The sequence below is a fragment of the Bidens hawaiensis genome, unplaced genomic scaffold, assembly GCF_021521415.1.
Source record: "Bidens hawaiensis isolate Kalapana, Puna unplaced genomic scaffold, B.hawaiensis_p1.1 tig00030286_1, whole genome shotgun sequence".
NCBI lineage: Eukaryota > Viridiplantae > Streptophyta > Magnoliopsida > Asterales > Asteraceae > Bidens > Bidens hawaiensis.
Genome location: NW_027495053.1, coordinates 200,414 through 221,614, shown reverse-complemented (window position 1 = coordinate 221,614; position 21,201 = coordinate 200,414). Strand labels below are relative to the sequence as shown.

The window sequence follows — 21,201 nt, the reverse complement described above, 5'->3', positions numbered from 1 at the left end:
TAACCCAATGGTAAAAAGCGGCCTTATATGTCTATAAACACTGACAGTGTTGGGTAGCTCAAGCCCACATCTCTTGTTCTGAGAAAAACCCGTCATTCAAATGCCCACTTCGGTACAATCCGGTTGACGGCTGGGATTCGAATTAAACCTTGTTATCTTCAACCCAAAACTTCAATCTACTCTAATTTCGATTGAGCTAATGCTATTTTGTGTAACTAATTCTTAACCTTTTTTACTTTAAAATAACACACTGAGGATATTATTAAGAAAAAATAAATACTTACATAGTAAAACTTTAAAACCAATAATTATTAAAAAAAACCTTTTCGTTTGGCTAATGTCTACAATTTATTAGTTTTGGGAAAATTTTAAAATAGCCACTTAATGGTGAGATATTTCAAATTTGTCTCTCTAAAATTGTTTTTTCATACTTATCCCTCCTCTGACGCATCTCTAGCAATGTGTTAGGTAGTCACATTGACGAGTTAACTAACGCATAGTCAACGATTTTTAGGCCAAAACACATAGTCAACGATATGTTTAACCTCCAGACGCATGGTTAAAGATGTGTTAGGCATCCAAACACAACATGGTCAAAGATGTGTTTAGCCTCTTGGTTGTTTTTAATATTATATTATTATAACTAATTTTACTTATATTTGGTTTTTCATTTAAAACTTTTTATTTAAAGTTTTATAGTATTTCAAATATACCTTTGAGATGTGTGTTTATTTATAGACTGTCATAAACTTTACTTAAAATCAAGACACGTTAAATTAATATTGAAATGTTCAATAAAATTTGACCCGACATGGTTTTAAAAAAAATTATGTCAACATGTAGATAAAAAAACACGTTTTAATGGTATATTGAAATTATATACAATTTTAAATTAAAAGTTATAAAATAAAACCAAATATAAGTATAATTAATTATGATAATATAATATTTAAAAAAACAAGAGACTGAACACATCTTTGACCATGTGTATGCCTAACAAATCTTTGACCATGTGTTTGGATGTCTAACACATCTATGACTATGTGTTAAGAGGCATAACACATCGTTAACTATATGTTAACTAACTGTCGGAAGGACTACCAAACACAACACTGAAGATGCGTTAGAAGAGAGACAAATCTGAAAATACGAGTTTGGTGAGACAAATTTTAAATCTCACGCGGTTAAAAAACTATTTTGAAAATTTTCAAGAGGCGTTGCCATTTGATCATTTAACACCGACCAATCATACTTACCAGTTAACCACGTCATTTCATTACTTGAAGCCTAGAATCCATTTTCACTTAATTATCATGTGTGATGGTGATCAGTTGAACCCAAATTTTTTTTAATTAAGTATAATGCCAGCAATTTATTTCTCAAAAATTAGAGAAAACTACAATCAAGATAAGGAAAACTAAAATTTACAAATAAAAAAACCTAAAAATTGACAAGCCAACTCCACTTCTAACAAATTTTTCCGTTAGTGTTCTAATATAATCGACAATCATGTTCTACTACATCTTTATGCAATTTCATTACAAAATTCAAATCGTCTTGGCTAGCATGAACCTTCAACCGAAAGATTTTTTCTTTGAACCCGAACATTTTTTGCTTGAACTTTCCTTTTTTTTTTCTTTTTTTTAATGAATGTTGTATAGTAGGTGAAAATATGTGTTTGAACAACAAATACAGTAAATTTGGTTTAATATAGTGTATAATAAAAATAAATATTATTTTCCCAACGGTCAAAATATTGTTCCCCAAGTCCCAATTTTTCCATCTTTGACCATGATATCAACACTCAAAGTTGCCATCTTTTCTAAATGAGCTCAAAAGGGGTGGTGTTTCGAGATGGACCTCCAACACTCTGTGGTCATTACAGAACCCCGTCCTATGTGTTTTCATTTCACAAAGATAACAAATCTTAGAGAAATCCGTCACAACCAAGATAAAAAAACAGAGACGCTAGGTAATGTTCTTTCTGAGAAAATTTTTGAAAAATATATCCTAAACCAAACCCGCAATAGTTTTCAAACGCATCTCTTCTGTTCTTTAAAAATGGCTCCCTTAAAAATTCTTTCATAAGAAAAACAAATGGAAGGATAAAGCAAAAAAAAGGTTTGGGTATTGTTTAGGCCGAAGGTTCAAACAAATGAAAAGTTGTGTTCTTTAATTTAGTTATATATATCTTTTTTTTTTAATATTGGGTTCAAGTGATTAATACCGCATGTGAAAATTCTCATATGATGAAATGGCATGAGCAACAATTATTGTTGAGTCTCAAGTGATCACCGCCCATTCCACCCTTAGGCTGGTTGTTTGGGGCTCCAAAGTGACGTGGCCTATCATTGAATCCGCACACAATCGCGTCATGGCGTTAAGGACTTGGCATTATGGGACGTTCATTAGCCGGTTAACGGGCTTTAACAAAGAAATGTTGGGGGCCAAATGCTTTAATGAGGAAATGGTGAGAGCTTTACTGTTAGTTAAACGACAACACGGTCTTAAAAGAGTGTGTTAGTTAGAGTCAGCCTACATGACAACGATGTGACACTTTTACTAACAAGTTTACCATCCTCCACAACAAGTAGCCTTTGTGTTTAACTAAACGGGGAGAGTGGGTGGGGGGGGGGGGGGGGTTGTATTTGAGTTCAACCCTCCGCAATTTCTTCCAAGCTTATTAAATTGATTTTCCCTTATGTTGCAACAATTTATTTTAAAAAGCTATATACGTTCTTGAAGTCATTATGTAGCAACATATAACTCATTATTTATTTTTATATCAACCCACTTGTTTAAATCTAGAAAGAAAATGTTATGTAAAACCTGTTATATTCTTGAAGTCATGTGCAAGGCACCATTTCCTTTTCCCTTTTATTATTTTATTTTTTGTTTCAAAGTTGTTGACACTCCCAATACAAAGTGACTCTGGGAATCGCCATCAATGTTTATGAAAACAAACACATTGAAAATGATGCACATATGACACAAGATTTAATTAAAGAATTTCCAAACTACAAAAGAAAACAGAACATGTTATGTTTCCTCTCAAATGTTCTAACAACATTAATAGTTTTAATACATCATATATGCAAGCATTAAGATCAACCCCATGCTTAATCTTCTCCAGTTGCTCCAAACCATTGTTTCCTGAAAATAGAACAAGTGTTGTTAGAATCATGGGATATTTCTAATAATAGTAAATCAAATCCTATAAACATTAGGGATGAGCAAGATAAGGGTCGGACCCTTGAAACCCGGTTACCCGACTCGCAAAACCCTTAATTAGACCCGAATATATAATATGGGTTGGGTAAAGGGTATTTAAAATTCACCTTAAATGGTAAAAGGGTTTCAAGGGTCCGACCCTTTTTCAAACCCTTTACCCGTTTACTAGTTTCTAGATACATATATATGATAGTCGCGATTATCTGAAATTTAGGAGAGATATATATTTCATATAAGATTCATCCGAAATTTCCCAATTACTAAGAAAAATAAAAATAAATGGTCATACTACAGATTGGAAACATATATACGGGAATCACAGAATTGTTCTCTAAATGAAATTTGTAAATGTGAATATTTCAGTTTAAATGGATGATTAACTTTCAAAATTAGACTTTACTACGTTATTAAATGAAAGTATAATTGTTCTATGATTCATATATTAAAGTCATATATGAGATATGCAACTAGTGAATGCATAAAAAAGAGATGTGATTACTACCTTAAAGGGTAAAGAGTTGGACCCTTAAAACCTTTATTTATACCCGACATTTTTATTGTTTAGAGGGTAGGGTCTAGGGTCCACGTTTCTTCCTAAAAGGGTAAAGGGTCCGGGTAGGGTATTAGGTAAAAGGGTAGGGTCTTACCCTTTGAACAGCCCTAATAAACATAGCATCATGCTAATGCTAGAATTAGAATCTGAATTTTATTCCATACTTGGATCAAAAGTTGAATGAAGATGCAATTTTAAAGGATTCTTTCAAACAAAAGAATTTAACATCCCTTAGACCGGGTGTACTCGGGTGCTTTACCACCCAAAAAGCTCCAAAGCGCCCGAGAACACAGCCCCCAGAGCGCTTTGGATTGCATTTTGGTGGGGAGCGCTTCCCACAAAGCGTCTAATGGGGAGAGAAAGTGATAGGTGATTGGTGGTTGGCCTTAAATTATTTTATTTTAATAAAAAAAAATCAAAAAAATAAGAGGTAGTGATTGGAATTGGCTCCATCCACTAACACCTTTTTTGACCAAAAAGTTCATATGGTGACGTGACGCCACATGACGCAAAACGCCCTCATAGTGGCTCCATCCACTACGTGCACACGGTCTTACAAAAACTATAAAAATATTTACTTGATAAAAACATGAGATATGTAAAACTGATAAAAGACACAACTTTTTAGAGTCTAAATAAAGTTTATTTGGTTGTACATAAAGCAACGCCTAGCTAAAGTGATGCGAGCAAACACCTCCCGCATCACACGTTTTTTAAACCAATGTTACTTAAAATAAGAATAACATTTTTATACTTTGTACAATAAAATATGTTTTTATGATTTTATGAATGGTGAATTACAAGTTATGTTAACATTGGTACTAGAATGTATGTTCCACAAGTACCCCAATTTAAAATCAGTACTTGTAAAACATTTAGCATGTGAAATCAGTTAGACGACATAGTGTAGTATTAGGCTATTAGCCCCTCCGACAACATTCAACTAGAAGTGACTATGACTTTTTTTAGTTTATTAGTTTTTTACACATGATTCACCTACCACCACATGACATTCGCAATTTAGCAAACTATACGCCAAAAACCATAATGTAAAAAATTAAATAAATAAAAAATAAACACACACGCTAACTTTTTAGGCCGTCAGCTCAGTAACAGAGAGAAAGTCTTTTAAAAATTCATAGATTTTACGTTCATGTAACTGAAAGTAAAAGAAATTTGTCTTAAAAAAACCAGAAAACTCACCGTTGAAGACGAAATTGCTAGGTACCCATCAGACGAGTTCGCCGGCGGCGACAAATAAACCGACGGCCCATTTGTCCCTAAACTCCCACCACTTCCGACCGTCGAATTCCCACCGGAAACCCCAATCCCGGAAAACCCCAACCCGTACACCGGAGTTCCATCCGGCTTAAACAACCCATAATTCCGTTCCGACGTGGGCCCGGGCTTCAAATTCTCATTAAACATTGCAAACACAAATATATTCAAATCAATATTAGGCCTTGCCGGAGTCCCTTTCTTTTGACTTATTATCTTTAATAAATTCCCATTATATTTCTTAGCATTTTCCAGTGAAGCTCCGATCTCATCTTCGTCTCCTTTCGATGGCCAACCCGTCTCGGATATCTGCACCGGGAGCTTTTTATACCCTAACCGAGTTAAAGCAGCGTATACTGCGTCGATCTGGGCGAATAACATGTTGTCGTAATGCAAATTCGTATTTGGGTCAATTATGCCTGCGCTCGGTTGAAATAGAACGAAATCGAGCGACACTTGCTTCGGGTTTGCTTTGTATGCGAAAAAAGGGTACGCGTTGATTAAAAATGGTGAACAGGTTTTCGATAGGAAGTCCAAAATTGGGGAAATGCAGGCTTTTAGATCTTGTCGGAAAGCGCCCGATGAGGGCGGGTAGGAGGATTGGAGAATGGCGACGGAGTGCGCCGTGGTGACGGTCACCTGTGTTGTTAGACACAATGTAATTAGTTGGGGGGTTTTTGGGATTGCTTATTTTCACCAACTTATAACTTATTAACTTATTGAAAAGTATTTATTAACTTATTGAAAAGTAATAAGGTGTTTTGAATTGTTTTTGATGTTAGAGAAAAAAGTTAATAAGTTATACTTTTGTAACTCATTAACTTATTGAAAAGTTCTAAGAATGTAAAATAAAGAAATCCCAAACACCCCTTAAACGTTGGATGTAACTTTATGTAAATATGGGTTTTGTATAGATTATAGAATTAATCAATACAGTTTACACATTTACACTCTTGTCGCACGCTTAATTGTAACCAGATGTGTGTATGAAACTGAAAAAACCGATCTGTAACCGAAAATACCAAACCAAAGAAGCTAAACCGAAACAAAAACTGACGATTTTGTTTTACGTTTTTGTAAACCAAACTTAAGGTTCATTTTCGTTTTATATTGAATAAAAATAGAAAAAACAAAAACCAAACTTTGTAGATTTTTTTTATGTAATTTATAGAAAATTTAATAAATATTAACTCAAATATTTTTAGACCATTAATCAATTAATTTACACAAATTCCGAAATTCATTAATTTAAACCAAAAATTTCAGAAAACCAAAGCCAAACGGTTTTCAAAAAATTCAAAAACCAAGATTCCAGCTTTTGTTTCAGATTCAGCCCAATATCGATCCAAACTGAACCCGTTCAACTACCTGACTATCCAATTTAAGGTTAACAAGCGCGGTATGCACACTCTGCATCGCCGGAAGCAAGCATCCAGATAATGAAGTGTCATTGAACGTCAAGACTTCATTACCAACAGCAATGGAGGTGATTTTGGTGGCCGGTAAGTAAGCCTGAACGTTTGTTTTGACCCATTGTTGAGCGTTGACCGGATCTGTCATCTTGGACAAGTACTCGTTACCCAGGCCCACAATGAACTCAACTCCGGTGTTAGCAAAGGCTTTGAGGACTTTAGGGTCTGCGTCGTAGAGTTTGACTCTGGTGGCTCCGATGGCTTTGACTAGTGGCACCACGTGCTCCGGTGAGGGTAAGTTGTTGGCGATCTGCCCGTAGTTGATGCCCACTGATACCACCATTGATGGTACCAAAAACCCTTCAAAAAAGACAAAACTTATTAATAATCGGTCCACAAACAGAAAATTGTCTGGTTACTTCATATGAAGTGACCTAACGACAAAAGGGCACCGCGTTGTACGGAGCCCTTAAGCACCTCTAATTTATCTTCAGGGAAAAACCCACAAAGATCCCGGTCTTCTTTAATAATAATAATAAATAAAATGGGGTACCAATGAAGAAAATGGTGAGGTTTGGAGAGAAAGAAGAAGCTGATGCCATTGATGATAATGATGAAGTAAGATGTGGTGAGATGAGTGAGTAGGCAAGTGTAGTTTGGTTGTGGAGTGTGAGTGTATGAGTATGAGTACTGGCTGGCTTATAAGTTATAACCAGACCCAGATCCTAGAGGATCTGGCTCTTAACTATGGTCCAGTCTGTCATGTATGGACATGGTGTAGGTGTGGGCTTGTTTTTACACTACACACCAAGGTAAATTTTGGCCAGTTGGGCTTGATTGGTGTGTCAATTTCTATTCTTTTTTGGTAAATCTAGCACTTTTGAAAAGGGTGTTATCGAGGGTATTTATGCTGTTTTACGCTAACCACATGAACGAAAGTAGATGTAAGACGGTGGCTAAACGCCTAAACCACATGAACAAAAATGACAGTTTACTTGGTACTGAATTAAGAGATGTTATTGGTATTTATGTTCAAAAATCACGTTGAGATTGGTTTGTTTATAAACGAGCTGAGCTCGAGCCAAGATAAGCTCGCTTGTTTGGCTCATTTAAGTTAATTAGTCAGAATATTAATGTTTATAAGTTATAACTCAGTTTCCATTCTAAAGAAGTGTAGATAATATGGTAAGAAAAACCCATTCCGTATAATATAAAATTTAGATTAAACTTTACTTAAATATTAATTTTAGTTTAAGCAAGTCAAACTCAAACTTAAATAGCAACTCGCAACTCGTTGAGAATAAAACAGCAAGCAATTTTGAGCTAAAGCTAGCTCGACTGGGCTCGGTCATTAACGTTAATTCTTACTAGTTAATGGTGTTGTGGGGGAAGGGTGGTGAGTTGGATAGGGAGCAAAAGGGGGTGCACTTTTAGGACAATCCCATTCCGGATTTGATGAGGACTTGAGTGCAATTGGTAATAAAGAATGATAATATGACACTATGTAAAATAAAATGATTATTATGCAAATAGCAAAAGCCCTTTTCTTTAAAGCTAATAACGGCAACAATTGAAAATAAAGGTGGAGTGGTGGGGTAGGTAGTGAGGGTAATGCAATAGGAAGAGGATGAAAATATGATCTGTATTCACACTAATAATCAATCATAGACAATATTCACATGGGTAACATTAATCCTATATGTTGTTTTTTTCTAAGGGTATATATGAGATTTTCTATACAATTCCATTATGTTTTTGTTGTCGTGTCTTCTTGAATAGACCAATCTACTTGTTCTTCCACATAAATTTGTCGTGACCACAACCTGTATACACTTCAATCAAGTAGTTTATGATCAACAAAGAAGTTAACATGTTAAAACATATATAGTATATTGTCACGGAGAAATCTCTCGAATCAGTGGGGAGCCGGAAGACTAGCCAATCATTTCCCGCTTATGATTTGGTTGACTGGGTACATTGGTTTTGTCTTGTCTTGGACTAATGAAGCGAGCAGCAACAACTCGCAACCAGTGTTCTGACGGATGTGCAAGCACCCAAGACTTAAAACACCTTTTTATCCAGTTGTGGCCATGCCCGATGAAGTCCATGACTAACAAACAAATCCAAGCGTTCTAGTACAATTCAAGCAAAACGATCATCGAGCAGTTTGTCTATTTACAATATGCTATATATGATGTATCTATTATCATAATGGCATTTAATTAATGTGGGCAAGATCGGGAATTCTTCTTGCACACATAGATGATAGAAATAGAACAATAGGTTATATGTTACTAGGAACAAATAAATTGGGTTTTATGGTTTGGAATTGCATCGCTAAATCGAATATTAATGTTAAAGTATTTTGGTGGTGTTTCAAAATCTTTAATCGGGTAATTTATAGAAGAAAAAAAGGGACTAATATGCTTTTTCTGTATGAAGAAGGTCTAAAAAAAGACGTAATAAAACGTACTAAAGTCCTTCCTTATACGGATAAGGAATCACCACATTGTTTTTTGAAATGATACAACTCATTGTGAAAAAAAATATGTAAATTGACTGTTAAAAATGATTGATAGCTATTTGTTATTTGGCTACCACATACAACATTTTTTTGTCAATTGGAACTCCTTTGACAAAAATTAACTACTAAATTATCGTGTATGCAAACTTACTCACGATAGTAAAAGTTGATGTTGATCATACTTGCTACTCCTAACGTATTTGATGTTGATTGTAATTGTCACTAATGATTAATGAACCAAGTTGTTACTAATCACAGTTACTACTCATGATCAGTTCTCATGCAACCCCCATCAATAATGCGAATTTAAAGCAATTTTTTAAATACTTCTCAACATGGTAATCGAAAAAAGGTTAACCACTCTAGTCTTTTTCAACTATCAAATGTCTAAGCAAATAAAACTTTACTTGATCCAACATACGTCTAAGCAAATAAATAAATGTTCAATACAAAACCTTAATATATAATGTAGAATGTGAGAATCACATAATTTGGTTATTTAACCGCTAAACCCCACATTATCTGACAAACATAACCTTAAATTACTTATGCAGTTTTTACATTTTTCTATATTATATTATTTATGAATTAAACATTCTTATCTACTATATATCTTATTATTTATGAAAGCTTTTATTGTGAAACATCATAAAAGGAGACCAAAATCTCTTTAATGTGATTCCACCCAAACACTTAATTATCTATTCTAATCAAAGTGAGAATTTAGAGCCGTTATGAGATAGATTACAATCCGCTAAATGAGGCGCTCCTTCATGGACCAATTATAAAAAATATAATTTGTAGAAATAGTCCTTTATCTTTTACATTTCTATTTATAAGACCCTCAGCAAACAGCAATCCATGAAGTAATTAAAAACACACTCTAGCCCTTCAACTTTTATTTCCTTCTAATTCCTCCCTTCAAATTCTTTTTATTTCTACAAAATATAATGATGATAATCTAAAATGCGTTTTCTATGTCTCAAGAGAAACTTTAAAATAGCTATAAAACATATATTTTCAAAACCTCTCACATATGATTTCCCGTGTCTTTCTCTATACATATATAATTTAACTAACATGTTTTTATGTTTTTATTTGATTGTTTAAATTAGGGATGGAAAATTGGATAGTGTGTTTTTAAGTGACTTCTCTAAAATGTTGGGTTGGACTTCTGCAATCATGGGTTAGGCTGGGCTTGTGCAATCTAAATTAGGGGTGTGTACGGTTCGGTTCGGTTCGGTTATTAGCATTAACCCAACCTAACCGGTCGGTTATCGGTTCGGTTAATTTCGGTTAATAACCTGTATCAAGCTTTGCCTAAAATTTTACTTAAAAATACAAGAAATGAATGTTTAAATACATGAAATGAATGCATGACTACATAAAATGAAGGTATAAATATATGAAATTGAGATATTAGTACATGAAATGAAGATATAAATATATGAAAATAATAGTATTAAACTATTAATACATGTAATACATGAAATAGAGAGAAAAAAACTTGAAAATATTAAAAAATGAAGAGTTCGGTTCGGTTAATTTCGGTTTTCGGTTATATCGGTTCGGTTTCGTCGTTTTTCGGTTCGGTTTCAGTTAACGATTTGGTTATTGCTCACCCCTAATCTAAATATCCAATCGGCTTTTGCTGGAAAAAATAAAAAGCACGAGTTGGAAATTTGGAATTGAGATTTTTTTTTTCTTAAACACCCGTAAACTTTTTGTTTTTTAAAGTAGTTAATGGCTGTTTTTTAAAGTAGTTAATGGCTGTTTTTTAATTAGTTAACCGTTGTTTTGTTTTAATTTTCAGAATGGAGGTTGGCGTCACTTCCGATCCGTTATGGGGGGTTGGGTCTCTGTTCGGCCGAAGATGTATCTACATATGCTTTTGTGGCTTCGAGAGCACAGTCGTGGTGTTTGCAAGACCATATTCTTCGGGGTTGTGATATTTATGGGTTGGACTCTGATTATGGGTGTGCGATGGATCGTTTACGTACTTCACTTCCAGATTTTGATCTTAGCGGGTTCTCTAATAAGGACACCGCCCCCCCTAAAGCCCAACATGTTGTGGCGAGTGCCTTATTTAGTGGAATCGTCAAGAGTTTAGAAGTGAAGTTTGATCTATCCCCTCGCCAAAAGGCGGTGTTTGAATGCCTTCGGGCTCCTCGGGCTCAAGATTTTCTAACGGCTATCCCCATTGAAGGATTAGGCCAACGTATGTCGGGTTTGGAGTATCGGGCTATCCTTAAGTACCGGTTAATGATCCCTATGTTCCCGACGGATAAGCCTTGCCCAATTTGTCGCAAGGTCTGTTTGGATTCTTTTGGTGACCATGCGGTGCATTGCAAAGAATTGCCTGGCTTTAAATACAGACATGATCTGGTTAGGGATGTTCTGTGTGATGTTCTTAAACGGGCAGGGATTTCTGCTAAAAAGGAGGCCCATGTTAACTTTCTCACGGATCCTATTGAAGGGAGGTCTACTTTACGACCAGCTGATATTCTTGTGTTCGGGTGGGCAGGGGGGAAACACGCCTGTGTGGATCTTACAGGAGTGTCTCCTCTTGTTGGGCTCAGGGACCGTGGGTTTGTTGTGGGTCAGGCTGCGTTGAAGGCTGAATCGGGCAAAGTTGTTAAACACGAGAAAGCTTGTTTAGATAATCAACATGTCTTTCTACCATTTGCCTTTGATACATTTGGTTTTCTGGCTCCAGAGGCTGTGAAATTTTTGAGTAGGGTTCAGCGCGTCGTACACGGAACCTCTTCAGCTTCTAGGTCCCAAAGCTTCGTTTTTAGCAGGATTGGCTTTGCTGTTCAAAAGGGGGTTGCGGCGCAGCTTGTTGCCCGTTTGCCTGCCACTTTATTGTAATCGTTTAATAGTAAATTATATAAAACTTTTAAAAAAAAAAAAATTCAGAAAGAAAGAGAGAAAGAAAATGCGAACTGAAATAGCAATAAGAAACGTACAGACAAAAAATATCACTAAACTTGAAAAGAAAAATAAAAAATCTCGTGGCACATGCACATGTTGTCGTGGATCACAGGTCCCGTGGAGTTAAGAAAAAGGTTTGCACTCATGTGGCATTCATCCTTACGTGACAGTAATATCGGCTGAATTTAAAATTATCACTATCATTATCATTACTATATTAATGCATTAAAGAGGGTCAAATTAAGACGCTAGAATTTTAAGGGATTTACATCACCCAAAGCATTATGTACAACCAATAAAACATGTAGTATATGGGCAATGTTGTCCACTACAAAATATATTCTTACGTAAATTCGTAAATTCAGATTGTTGGAAAATAGTTACAATCTTGGCCCTCAAACTTTACTAATTTTTTGTAAATTTACAAAAAAGTTACAGCTTTTATCCCTCATGTATTTGAAAAGTTTATATATTTTCTTTTATTCTTCTATATCACTAAATATATTACGTTTACAAGAAAACTGAGCTTACCAATGCATCGTACTTATTTTTTTCGACGTTTCGACATAAAATTTATACAATACCGAGGTACATATTATAATGTACAAGTCACTAAAGAATTAATGTACAACTCAAATATGTAATTATAAATTAATAAAATGTTCAAACACATAAATATTTATTAAAGTGCAACCACCCATGTTCATTTTTAGTTTATAAATTCTGAATTTACAAATTCAGTCCTCCCACTACAAAATATGTTAATTCGAAAATTCAAATTGTTTTAAACAGTTACAATTTTGGCCCTCAAACTTTACTAACTTTTTGTAAATTTACAAAATTGTTACAACTTTTACCCCTCATGTATTTGAAAAGTTTATATATTTTCTTGTATTCTTCTATATCTTTAAATATATTACATTTACAAGAAAACTGAGCTTACCAATACATCGTACTTATTTTTTTCGACGTTTCGACATAAAATTTATACAATACCAACAACATATTACAATGTACAAGTCACTAAAGCATTAATGTACAACTCAAGTATGCAATTATAAATCAAGAAAATATTTAAACACGTAAGCATCCATTAAAGTACAACCATCCATGTTCATTTTTAGTTTATAAATTCTGAATTTACAAATTCAGTCCTTCCACTACAAAATATGTTTATCCGAAAATTTAAATTGTTAGAAAACAGTTACATTTTGTCCCTCAAACTTTACTAACTTTTTGTAAATTTACAAAATTGTTACAACTTTTATCCCTCATGTATTTGAAAAGTTTATATATTTTCCTGTATTCTTTTATACTATATATAATACATCAAAGAGGGGTAAATTAAGACACAAGTTTTTAAGTAATTTACAAGTTTTAATGCATATGGTACATGCACACAAAGGGGTAAAGTAGTCTTTTCAACATAATTAACCCACGTTCATTTAGTTTTAATAAATATAATTACAATTACAGTACCCTTTACTCAAATTTTGTAATTCAAGAACTACTTGCAACTTTGAACTTTCATGTTTACCCACTTTTAACTCAACTTTATACTTTTTTTATTTTAATCTAATATGTTTTACAAAAATATGATTTAAAAAAATCCGAGCATACCTATTTAAACGGGCTTATTTTTGTCTATGTTCCAATAAATTTTTTTTTTCAAATCAGATGAACGGTTTGAAAGGTACAAGTTATTACTGCATAAATATATGCATGAATGTACAAGTTTTTTAAACATAAATAGTTACAATTTCATCTCATTAGTTACATATATAACCCTTTATCTATTTGATAACAAATATAAATAAGCTTGTTACAATTAAAAAAAAGTTCACTTATTAAATATTATATTATTTAATGTACAACTTTGACCCCTCGTGTATATCCAAATTACTCAACTTTATTCTTTTTTTTATATTCATTTTATATGTTTTACAAAAATATAACTAATAATACTCAACTTATATAAATATCAAAATAATCAAGACAATCTCGACTTTAAGATTTCAGCTTTAGTTTAGAGCTGAGCTGAGTCGGCTTGATGTAAAGTTCGAGTCAAGCTAGCCTTGGCTCGCTAACAACCTTAACTAAAAATGTTATTCCCGTTACATCGTGCGGCACTCGACTAATTATTTTTATAAAGGTCAAAGAAAAAAAGTAAGGTAATTCATGCAAGAGTCATTTCCAAAATATGATGAGATAGTTAATGTGTAAAATAGGAGGTTATGGATTTAAATTCTGTAGAGTGTAAGAGTTTACTCGTTAAAAAGTAAGGTAACTCATGCAAGAGTGTTACTATATACACCTTATTGTCACGGAGTTACCTCTCAGACTCTATGTGGCGCTCGAAGGCTAGTCAATGGGTACGCTCATGATCAGGGTCTGCTAGTTTCGTCCTGCCTTGGACTCATCAGGCGAGCGACAACAGCTCGCAACCAGCGATGCGTTTGTCGTGCAAGCACAACTAGGCATGTGCGCCTTCCTTCCCGCTGAGGCCGCGTCCAATGAAGTCTGGGACAAGCCAACAAACCTAAGCGTTTCAACACAAATCAAGCATCTTGATCTTCAAATATTTGGTCCGTGACATTATGATGTAAGAGGCGTCTTCAATTTTACAAATCAGTTTTTTCGGTTTACTCAGCAACACCGCTATTATCGTCTTGGTTTCGGCTTTGAATTTCGGTATCATGAAATCAAATGGAAAAAGGTTTGTGAAGGTGTACATATGATTTCAACATTGTTTATTTGACATTATAAACTAGTAATTTTTTAACTAAAATTAATTGTAATATATTTTCTTTGTTTTAAGCCAATTTTCATAGTTAGCAATCCCTTCGTATTATATAACAGTTTTAATCGTTTAGTTAAAGGATTTATATTATTTTTCAAATGTTCAAAAATACTTTTAAATAAATGTAGTTGAAAACATTGTTTTATGGTCGGTCGTAGAAGCCACAAGATATTCACGTTTCATTTAAGTATTTGTAATTAGATCATTATGCCAAAATACTTTTGTTTGGTTTATTGTTATCATAATTATCTACATTATATATGAGTTATTATGTTTGTATTGTTATACCCGTTTTTTACGTGTCCCATACCCTGGATTTTTATACATTCTCGAGGACCGCCCTGCATTATATCTTGGTGCTTGAACGGTTTCTTTAACCGACCGAAAACAAATAAAAAAGCGTAATAAAGCCGGCCATGTTGACAACATGGTCCCATGGCACTAAAAGCAGCAGCTTGATATTAATCTAGTTAATGGCATGTGACCAACTATCCATCGATGACAACACGTCACATTAAATTCAATACAATTTGTGTACACCAATTCCTTATCTATCTTCCATTAGCTTAAATCTACTAGTCACTTTTTCCTACTATATAAACCAATTCAATCTTCACATAATATCATCCCATTATCTCCCAGAAATCAAATAATTATAACAATAATTATTAACATGAATTCCATCTTCAAAGCTAGCCAATCTTTGAATTTCAACTCCAAGTATCCTGCTTCTCCTGGTGGTACGATTCAAGATGACCAAAAGAAGGTGAAGCATGAGAAGAATGGTAGCACCACGGCCGGTGGCCCGAGCAAGAGAGGTGTTTCGGCACGGTGGGCACCGGAGTTTGATGGGCTTAACTGCTTTGAGTCAATGGTGTTTAAGTAATTAAGATGCTTTGTTTTGAGTATCTAAAGAAGTTTTGTATTTGAGTAAGAATATTGGTTTTTGCGTAAGATTATTGGTCTAAGTTATTATTTATGTGTATAAAAATGTGTTTGTTTCATATATAACATCATGATCTTATTGGACATAGGGTTTATATTTCTCTTTGAGTCAAAGATATGATGCAAATAAAATTAACCTATTATATATACAAATAACTAAAAGTATTTATTATTATTTTACAGTTTTAAACTAAAGTAATTACACTGCAAGAGATAGAATAATAATTAATGTTGTAGTTCACAAATTGTAGTGTAACAATAATTACCCTAATGTTAATATAACTACTCTAGTTATTTGTACGTTTCGCATGTTAAAAGTTTTTTGTATTTGATCCAAACACTTTCTTTTAGGGTCTACGACTGTAGTTACCGTAACACTTGCATGGGCATAAACTTAAAAAATTATTTTATGTTCTATTTCGTAATCATAATCTAGCTAATATATATCCGTGCAGAAAAATTCCGGCGTATCCATCGGCTCCTTATTTATTAAAAGCATCTTCAATAATGATTCCACACCGGGAAAGACCTTTTTGTTCTATCACGGACATTTTTTTTTCTTTTCCAGACTCGGTTTATACTTAAACTGTCACGTAGTGCCACATAAATATTTCTTCTTGCAATTTTTTTTATGTTTTTTTTCTAGTAGATCTCACTTTTAAACTAATATTTCTTCAACTAAACAATTAGTTTTGATGAAGTATATATGTATCTTTCAATATTATTCGAGTATGTATAATAAAATATAGCTTTATATATTTGCATAATTCACTAATTTAAAAAACTCAACAAAGCATAATATTGAAATTTAGAGGTAATCTTGAATTATGATAACGTTCAAAACAACTTAGTTTTGTTTTAAAATTTTAAATTATAACTAAATAAAAATGCTTTGTTCGAAAAAGGAAAAGTTAATAAGTCGATTGGGGCCCGTAGCCGAAAACAGACTCGCAAAATACTACCGAATCAGTACTTTGGATTCTCTTCTTTCATTCTCGCTATTTAAAGCCCATCGATATTTATTATAAAACTTTGAAATGGGCCCCTTAGAAATTAGCAGAAAAAAACTTCCGTATTCAAAGCCCGTCATTTAATTATTAATTGTATTAAAAATGGGCCCATATGAATTGACAGAACAAAATTTCCCTTTTTACTATCAATTAAATCCCTTCAATGTTTATTAATACAGTTAAAAGAGGGGACACTAGATACATTTGTGTCATTTATACATCTCTTGTATCTAACGTATGCTCTTCATATGCCTTGGAAGTTAGGATCTTAATTATTTTGGAACTAGTGAGCATGGTTGGTTGGTTGTTTATGTATCGGCATTCGTTATGGTATAGTGAGTGTGAGCAAAGAGTGACTACGTAGATGCCATCTAGACAAGGCTGGTGGTTACACTTACACTTACACTTACTAAGGAATGTAAAGATTTACCGAGTGTGAATTATTTTATATTAAAAAAGTGAAACACTAATAAAACGTACCAACTTTTCCTCCCACGCTCGTGAGTCCACTCACGATGGTTGCTCACGAGTCATGCCCACTCTCACGATTCCATTATAGATGACCTTAGCCAAATCAAGAAAATAAAATTTCCCTGTTATTTCAGCAGCATGAGAAGGATCATTTAAAATAAATTACATGAATACCACTATAACGTCACTCATTATCATGATCATAAGCTGCAACATGAACCTATCAGAAAATATAGAAGAAAAAAAAAAGTAAAACAAATTACAATCATATTCCCAAGTCAGAACATGAGTATACCATCCAACCCACAATTCACAATCTTCTTCCCATTTTTGCAAATCTTCTTGCAACTCCAAATATGACTGCTTTTGTCAACAGCCCCCTATCAATGGTGCAAGCAAGTGCAATGGCCCCACCAACAACCAAAAGCTTTGGAACATTCTTGCCCGGTTTCTCATCGTTTGCGGTTTGTTCAGATGTTTCAATTTCCTGTGACTCATTTGATGTGTTTTCCAGGTATTTTATACGCTCGGTGCTAACTTTTGAATGGACATGCGCCATGTAAGCACAATGAGATAAAGGCGACCCCGACCCCATCTCTTTTTGGTACCAACGAAGACCCCGGTCAATCTTTTTAACGGCTCCCCACATTCCTTGACGAACACCGAGCTTTGCAACCTCCCATGGGATTCCCATGTCTTCATGATGAAATAATAATACTTCACATGCGCTCATTTGTCCATCACCTTTCCTTGATTCAACTGGTGGTTATTGATTAATTAGTTAAGGGGTAAATACGTAATTTTAATGAGCCGAATGTTAAACATGAGGTGGTTAAATTACCTGCACGAATCGACCAACTTGAATAGTACAAGTCAACGCGTCTTGGTTTACTGCGGCGTGGTATAGATGGATATTGTACACCCTGAAAAAAGTATAATCTTAATTTTAAGTGGTGTAATTATACAAAAGCAATTTATGTACAAGTGTTTATGTGGTTCTCGCAATTCTATGCTTGAAAATGGTATTGTATTGAACGACTCTCTAATTATATATTGTATCATAGTTAAATGAAAAGATACAAGTGTTTGTGTGGTTCTTGCAGTGCATGCTTAAAATTGGTTTTATATCTCAAATTATATATTAGAAACAAAACTCTAATAATCATGAAGTAACCATGCCTAAACTATGTAACTATAATTAGAGTTTTATATAAATAACATAATACATATTATTTAGTTAGTTTTGTCATAATTATCTATATAATAAATAACTAAATTTTATTATTACTATTGTCTTCTTGTTGGCTTTGATTTCCTTATCCACACTTTGTTACCTCGTTTACTACACTCTTCTTGTTTGTTTTACTGAGTACGTTTGTTTGTTCGTTTATCTCGTCAAACAACAAGTTCAGGCAAAATAATTTCCAATCCTAACCGGGAGCCTATTGTTTGGATAAAAAGTTCTTTCGAAAATCTAAATTAGATCATCCCTCGCTCAATATTACTTGGTGTTCACTTGACTTCCCGAGTTCCTATTTATGGCAATCTCATAGAAATAAATAACAAAGTTATCAGAAGCATCAAAAGTATCTTAGATTCCTTACCTTTGTAACACAGTAGTAAGTTTTCGCTGATTCCCATATTCTACGGCCAATTATGTACTCTCTGTCGCTACAGAAAAAGGGGAACTGCAACACCAATTATAAGCTATTTAGCAAACACACTAAAATTCTAAAATCATATCAACATGAAAACACAGCGCATACCTTACGAACCCACTTAACCACCATGGTTCCATTCTTCGGGCACTCTTCTATGGTCTCGGCTTCTAATAACATATCATCCCATTTCAATCTAAACTCATCATCCCAAAAGAAATCCCTCATCATTTCAGGACTCATATCTTCATAAACAGTCCGAGACCGGTATTGTGGAGGTCCAGTCTTGAAAACCACATACCAAAACATAATTAATCACATTATTCACTTCTTCAAGTACCATAATAATAAAAAAACTAAACTGAAGTTACCTCAGGCTCTCTCTTCCAAGCTTGATAACTCATGTTAGAAGTTGACCTATCCATCACCTTATTCCAAACAGGTCCTCCATCTTTCTCTGTTACAAGCTTGCATATATGCTTCAAATCACATTCCCTAACAAAATTCTTGTTTTCCCCATCCAACTTTAACAATCTAAACACATTAAATCAAATTCAATCACTTAATTCAACATTGACACACAAAAACACTTATCTTTAACCAATGTTGCTCAAATTCAAGATTAAACACATTAAAACAAATTCAACCACTCAACTCAACATTAAAGAAAACAAATTTATCTTTAACTAATTTTGCTCAAGTTCAAAATTAAATACATTAAATCAAATTCAACATTATCTTTGTCCTTCTAACAAAAAAAAAAATCTTTAACCAAAATTGCTCAAATTTAAGATTAAACACATTAAATCAAATTCAACTTTATCTTTACCCTTCTTAAAAGGAAAAAAAAATTATCTTTAATTAAATTTGCTCAAATTCAAGATTAAACACATTAAATCAAATTTAACCACTCAATTGAACATTATCTTTACCCTCCTTACAAAAAAAAATAAAATTTAACCAATTTTACTAAAAATTAAGATTACACACATTTACCAACTTTGCTCAAATTCAAGATTACACTTCAACCTTATCTTATCCTTTCCCAAAAAAAAATTAATAAAATAAATTTTGCTCAATTAGGATTAAACACATTAACCATTTTTTGCTCAAATTCAAGCTTAAGCACATTAAATCAAATTCAACCTTATCTTATCCTTTCTCACCAAAAAAAAATAATAAAATAAAAAAACATATCTTTAACCAATGTTGCTAAAACTGATTCAAGATTCACCTGTTGTCAGTATACGACGACGACGACCCGGATGAGTCATCCTGCACCGACCCATTACCCGAACCCGTGAATAAACAACTGGGTAATTGCGACTTCAACGAATTAAAGGTCGGAATCGAAGATACAAAATCCATTGACGGGTAATTAATATTATTAGTGGGAACCGCAAGGTTATTAATAGCCGAATTAGCCCACGTGGGTCGCCAAAGCCAGCCCACCAAAACCCCAAAGAGAACCGCAATCCAGAGGGGTGCGACAAAGACCATGAGATCCGGCAAGGCGTACCATAAACTGGGTCCTTGTAAGATGGTCAATAGTGCCTCGACCACAGCCATGGTGGGTGGGTGAAATGAAACCCAGTTGACAAAGAGGGTTTGGTGGGTAAGTGTTGTTTATTAATAATAATAATAATATTATTATGATTGGGTGGTGAATGGTAAGAGGACAAGGAGAGTGGATTAGAGGATGAGAATGAAGATAAGGAGTGGAAGTGGTGGATAATGGACTAGCTGATTTTCTGTGGGGCCCGCACTGTTGGTTGTTTTCTGTGGTGTGGAATAATAATAATATCTCTCCGGTGACCGGAGATTAAAGATCGGAGATTATTGGGTAATGGATTGATGAGTGAATGAACGAATGAATGATAATAAGGTTGACGTGGTTATTTATTGGTTGGTTTGGTCATTGCGGCCGCGTTCTTCTTCACTTCTCGTTTTCCACGTTCTATTTCAACTTTCAAGTACCAATTTCATTTTAAGTTTTCTCTAGTCTAGACTAGAAAAAATGGGATGCGTTATTCATACATTCTTTATAGGATGTATGTATAGATATGGTGTGTAAATAATTAAAAAGGGTGCATGAATAACCATTGTCGAAAAAATATAGAGTGTTTTAAGTTTGTTTCTTAGGTTACTTAGGCTAAAGGTTTGGTTCATTTAAGTCTTTCATTCTTATTTCTTGTGTTTGTTTTTTACTCATTATTTAACGTTATCCTTTAATTAGATGGTTTGCTATGGGCGATAAAGATAAGGAATTTGGGGCGGTATTAAAGGGGTGTTGGGGGGGGGGGGTTGTGGGCCCCTCTACTTTTCACTCTCTTTTTCACACGCATAGATATATATATATATATATATATATATATATATATATAT

The 21,201-nt window shown here is 33.8% G+C and overlaps 2 protein-coding genes across 2 annotated transcripts; both read right to left on the bottom strand.

Annotated features, from left to right (window-relative positions):
- Positions 1-2,959: 2,959 nt before the first annotated feature.
- Positions 2,960-7,170, bottom strand: LOC143580235 (glucan endo-1,3-beta-glucosidase 11-like). The gene is made up of 4 exons (XM_077063327.1): positions 7,028-7,170; positions 6,431-6,834; positions 4,988-5,701; positions 2,960-3,153 (listed from the first exon to the last, which is right to left on the bottom strand). Exons 1-4 carry the CDS (start codon positions 7,074-7,076, stop codon positions 3,079-3,081), a joined length of 1,242 nt encoding a protein of 413 aa, XP_076919442.1. The 5' UTR covers positions 7,077-7,170; the 3' UTR covers positions 2,960-3,078.
- Positions 7,171-17,258: 10,088 nt separating this feature from the next.
- On the bottom strand, positions 17,259-20,648 carry LOC143580234 (uncharacterized). Its single transcript, XM_077063326.1, has 6 exons — positions 20,051-20,648; positions 19,188-19,350; positions 18,925-19,101; positions 18,763-18,846; positions 18,000-18,081; positions 17,259-17,917 (listed from the first exon to the last, which is right to left on the bottom strand). The coding sequence occupies exons 1-6, from the start codon at positions 20,383-20,385 to the stop codon at positions 17,469-17,471; spliced, it is 1,290 nt and encodes a 429-aa protein (XP_076919441.1). The 5' UTR covers positions 20,386-20,648; the 3' UTR covers positions 17,259-17,468.
- Between the last annotated feature and the right edge of the window lie 553 nt (positions 20,649-21,201).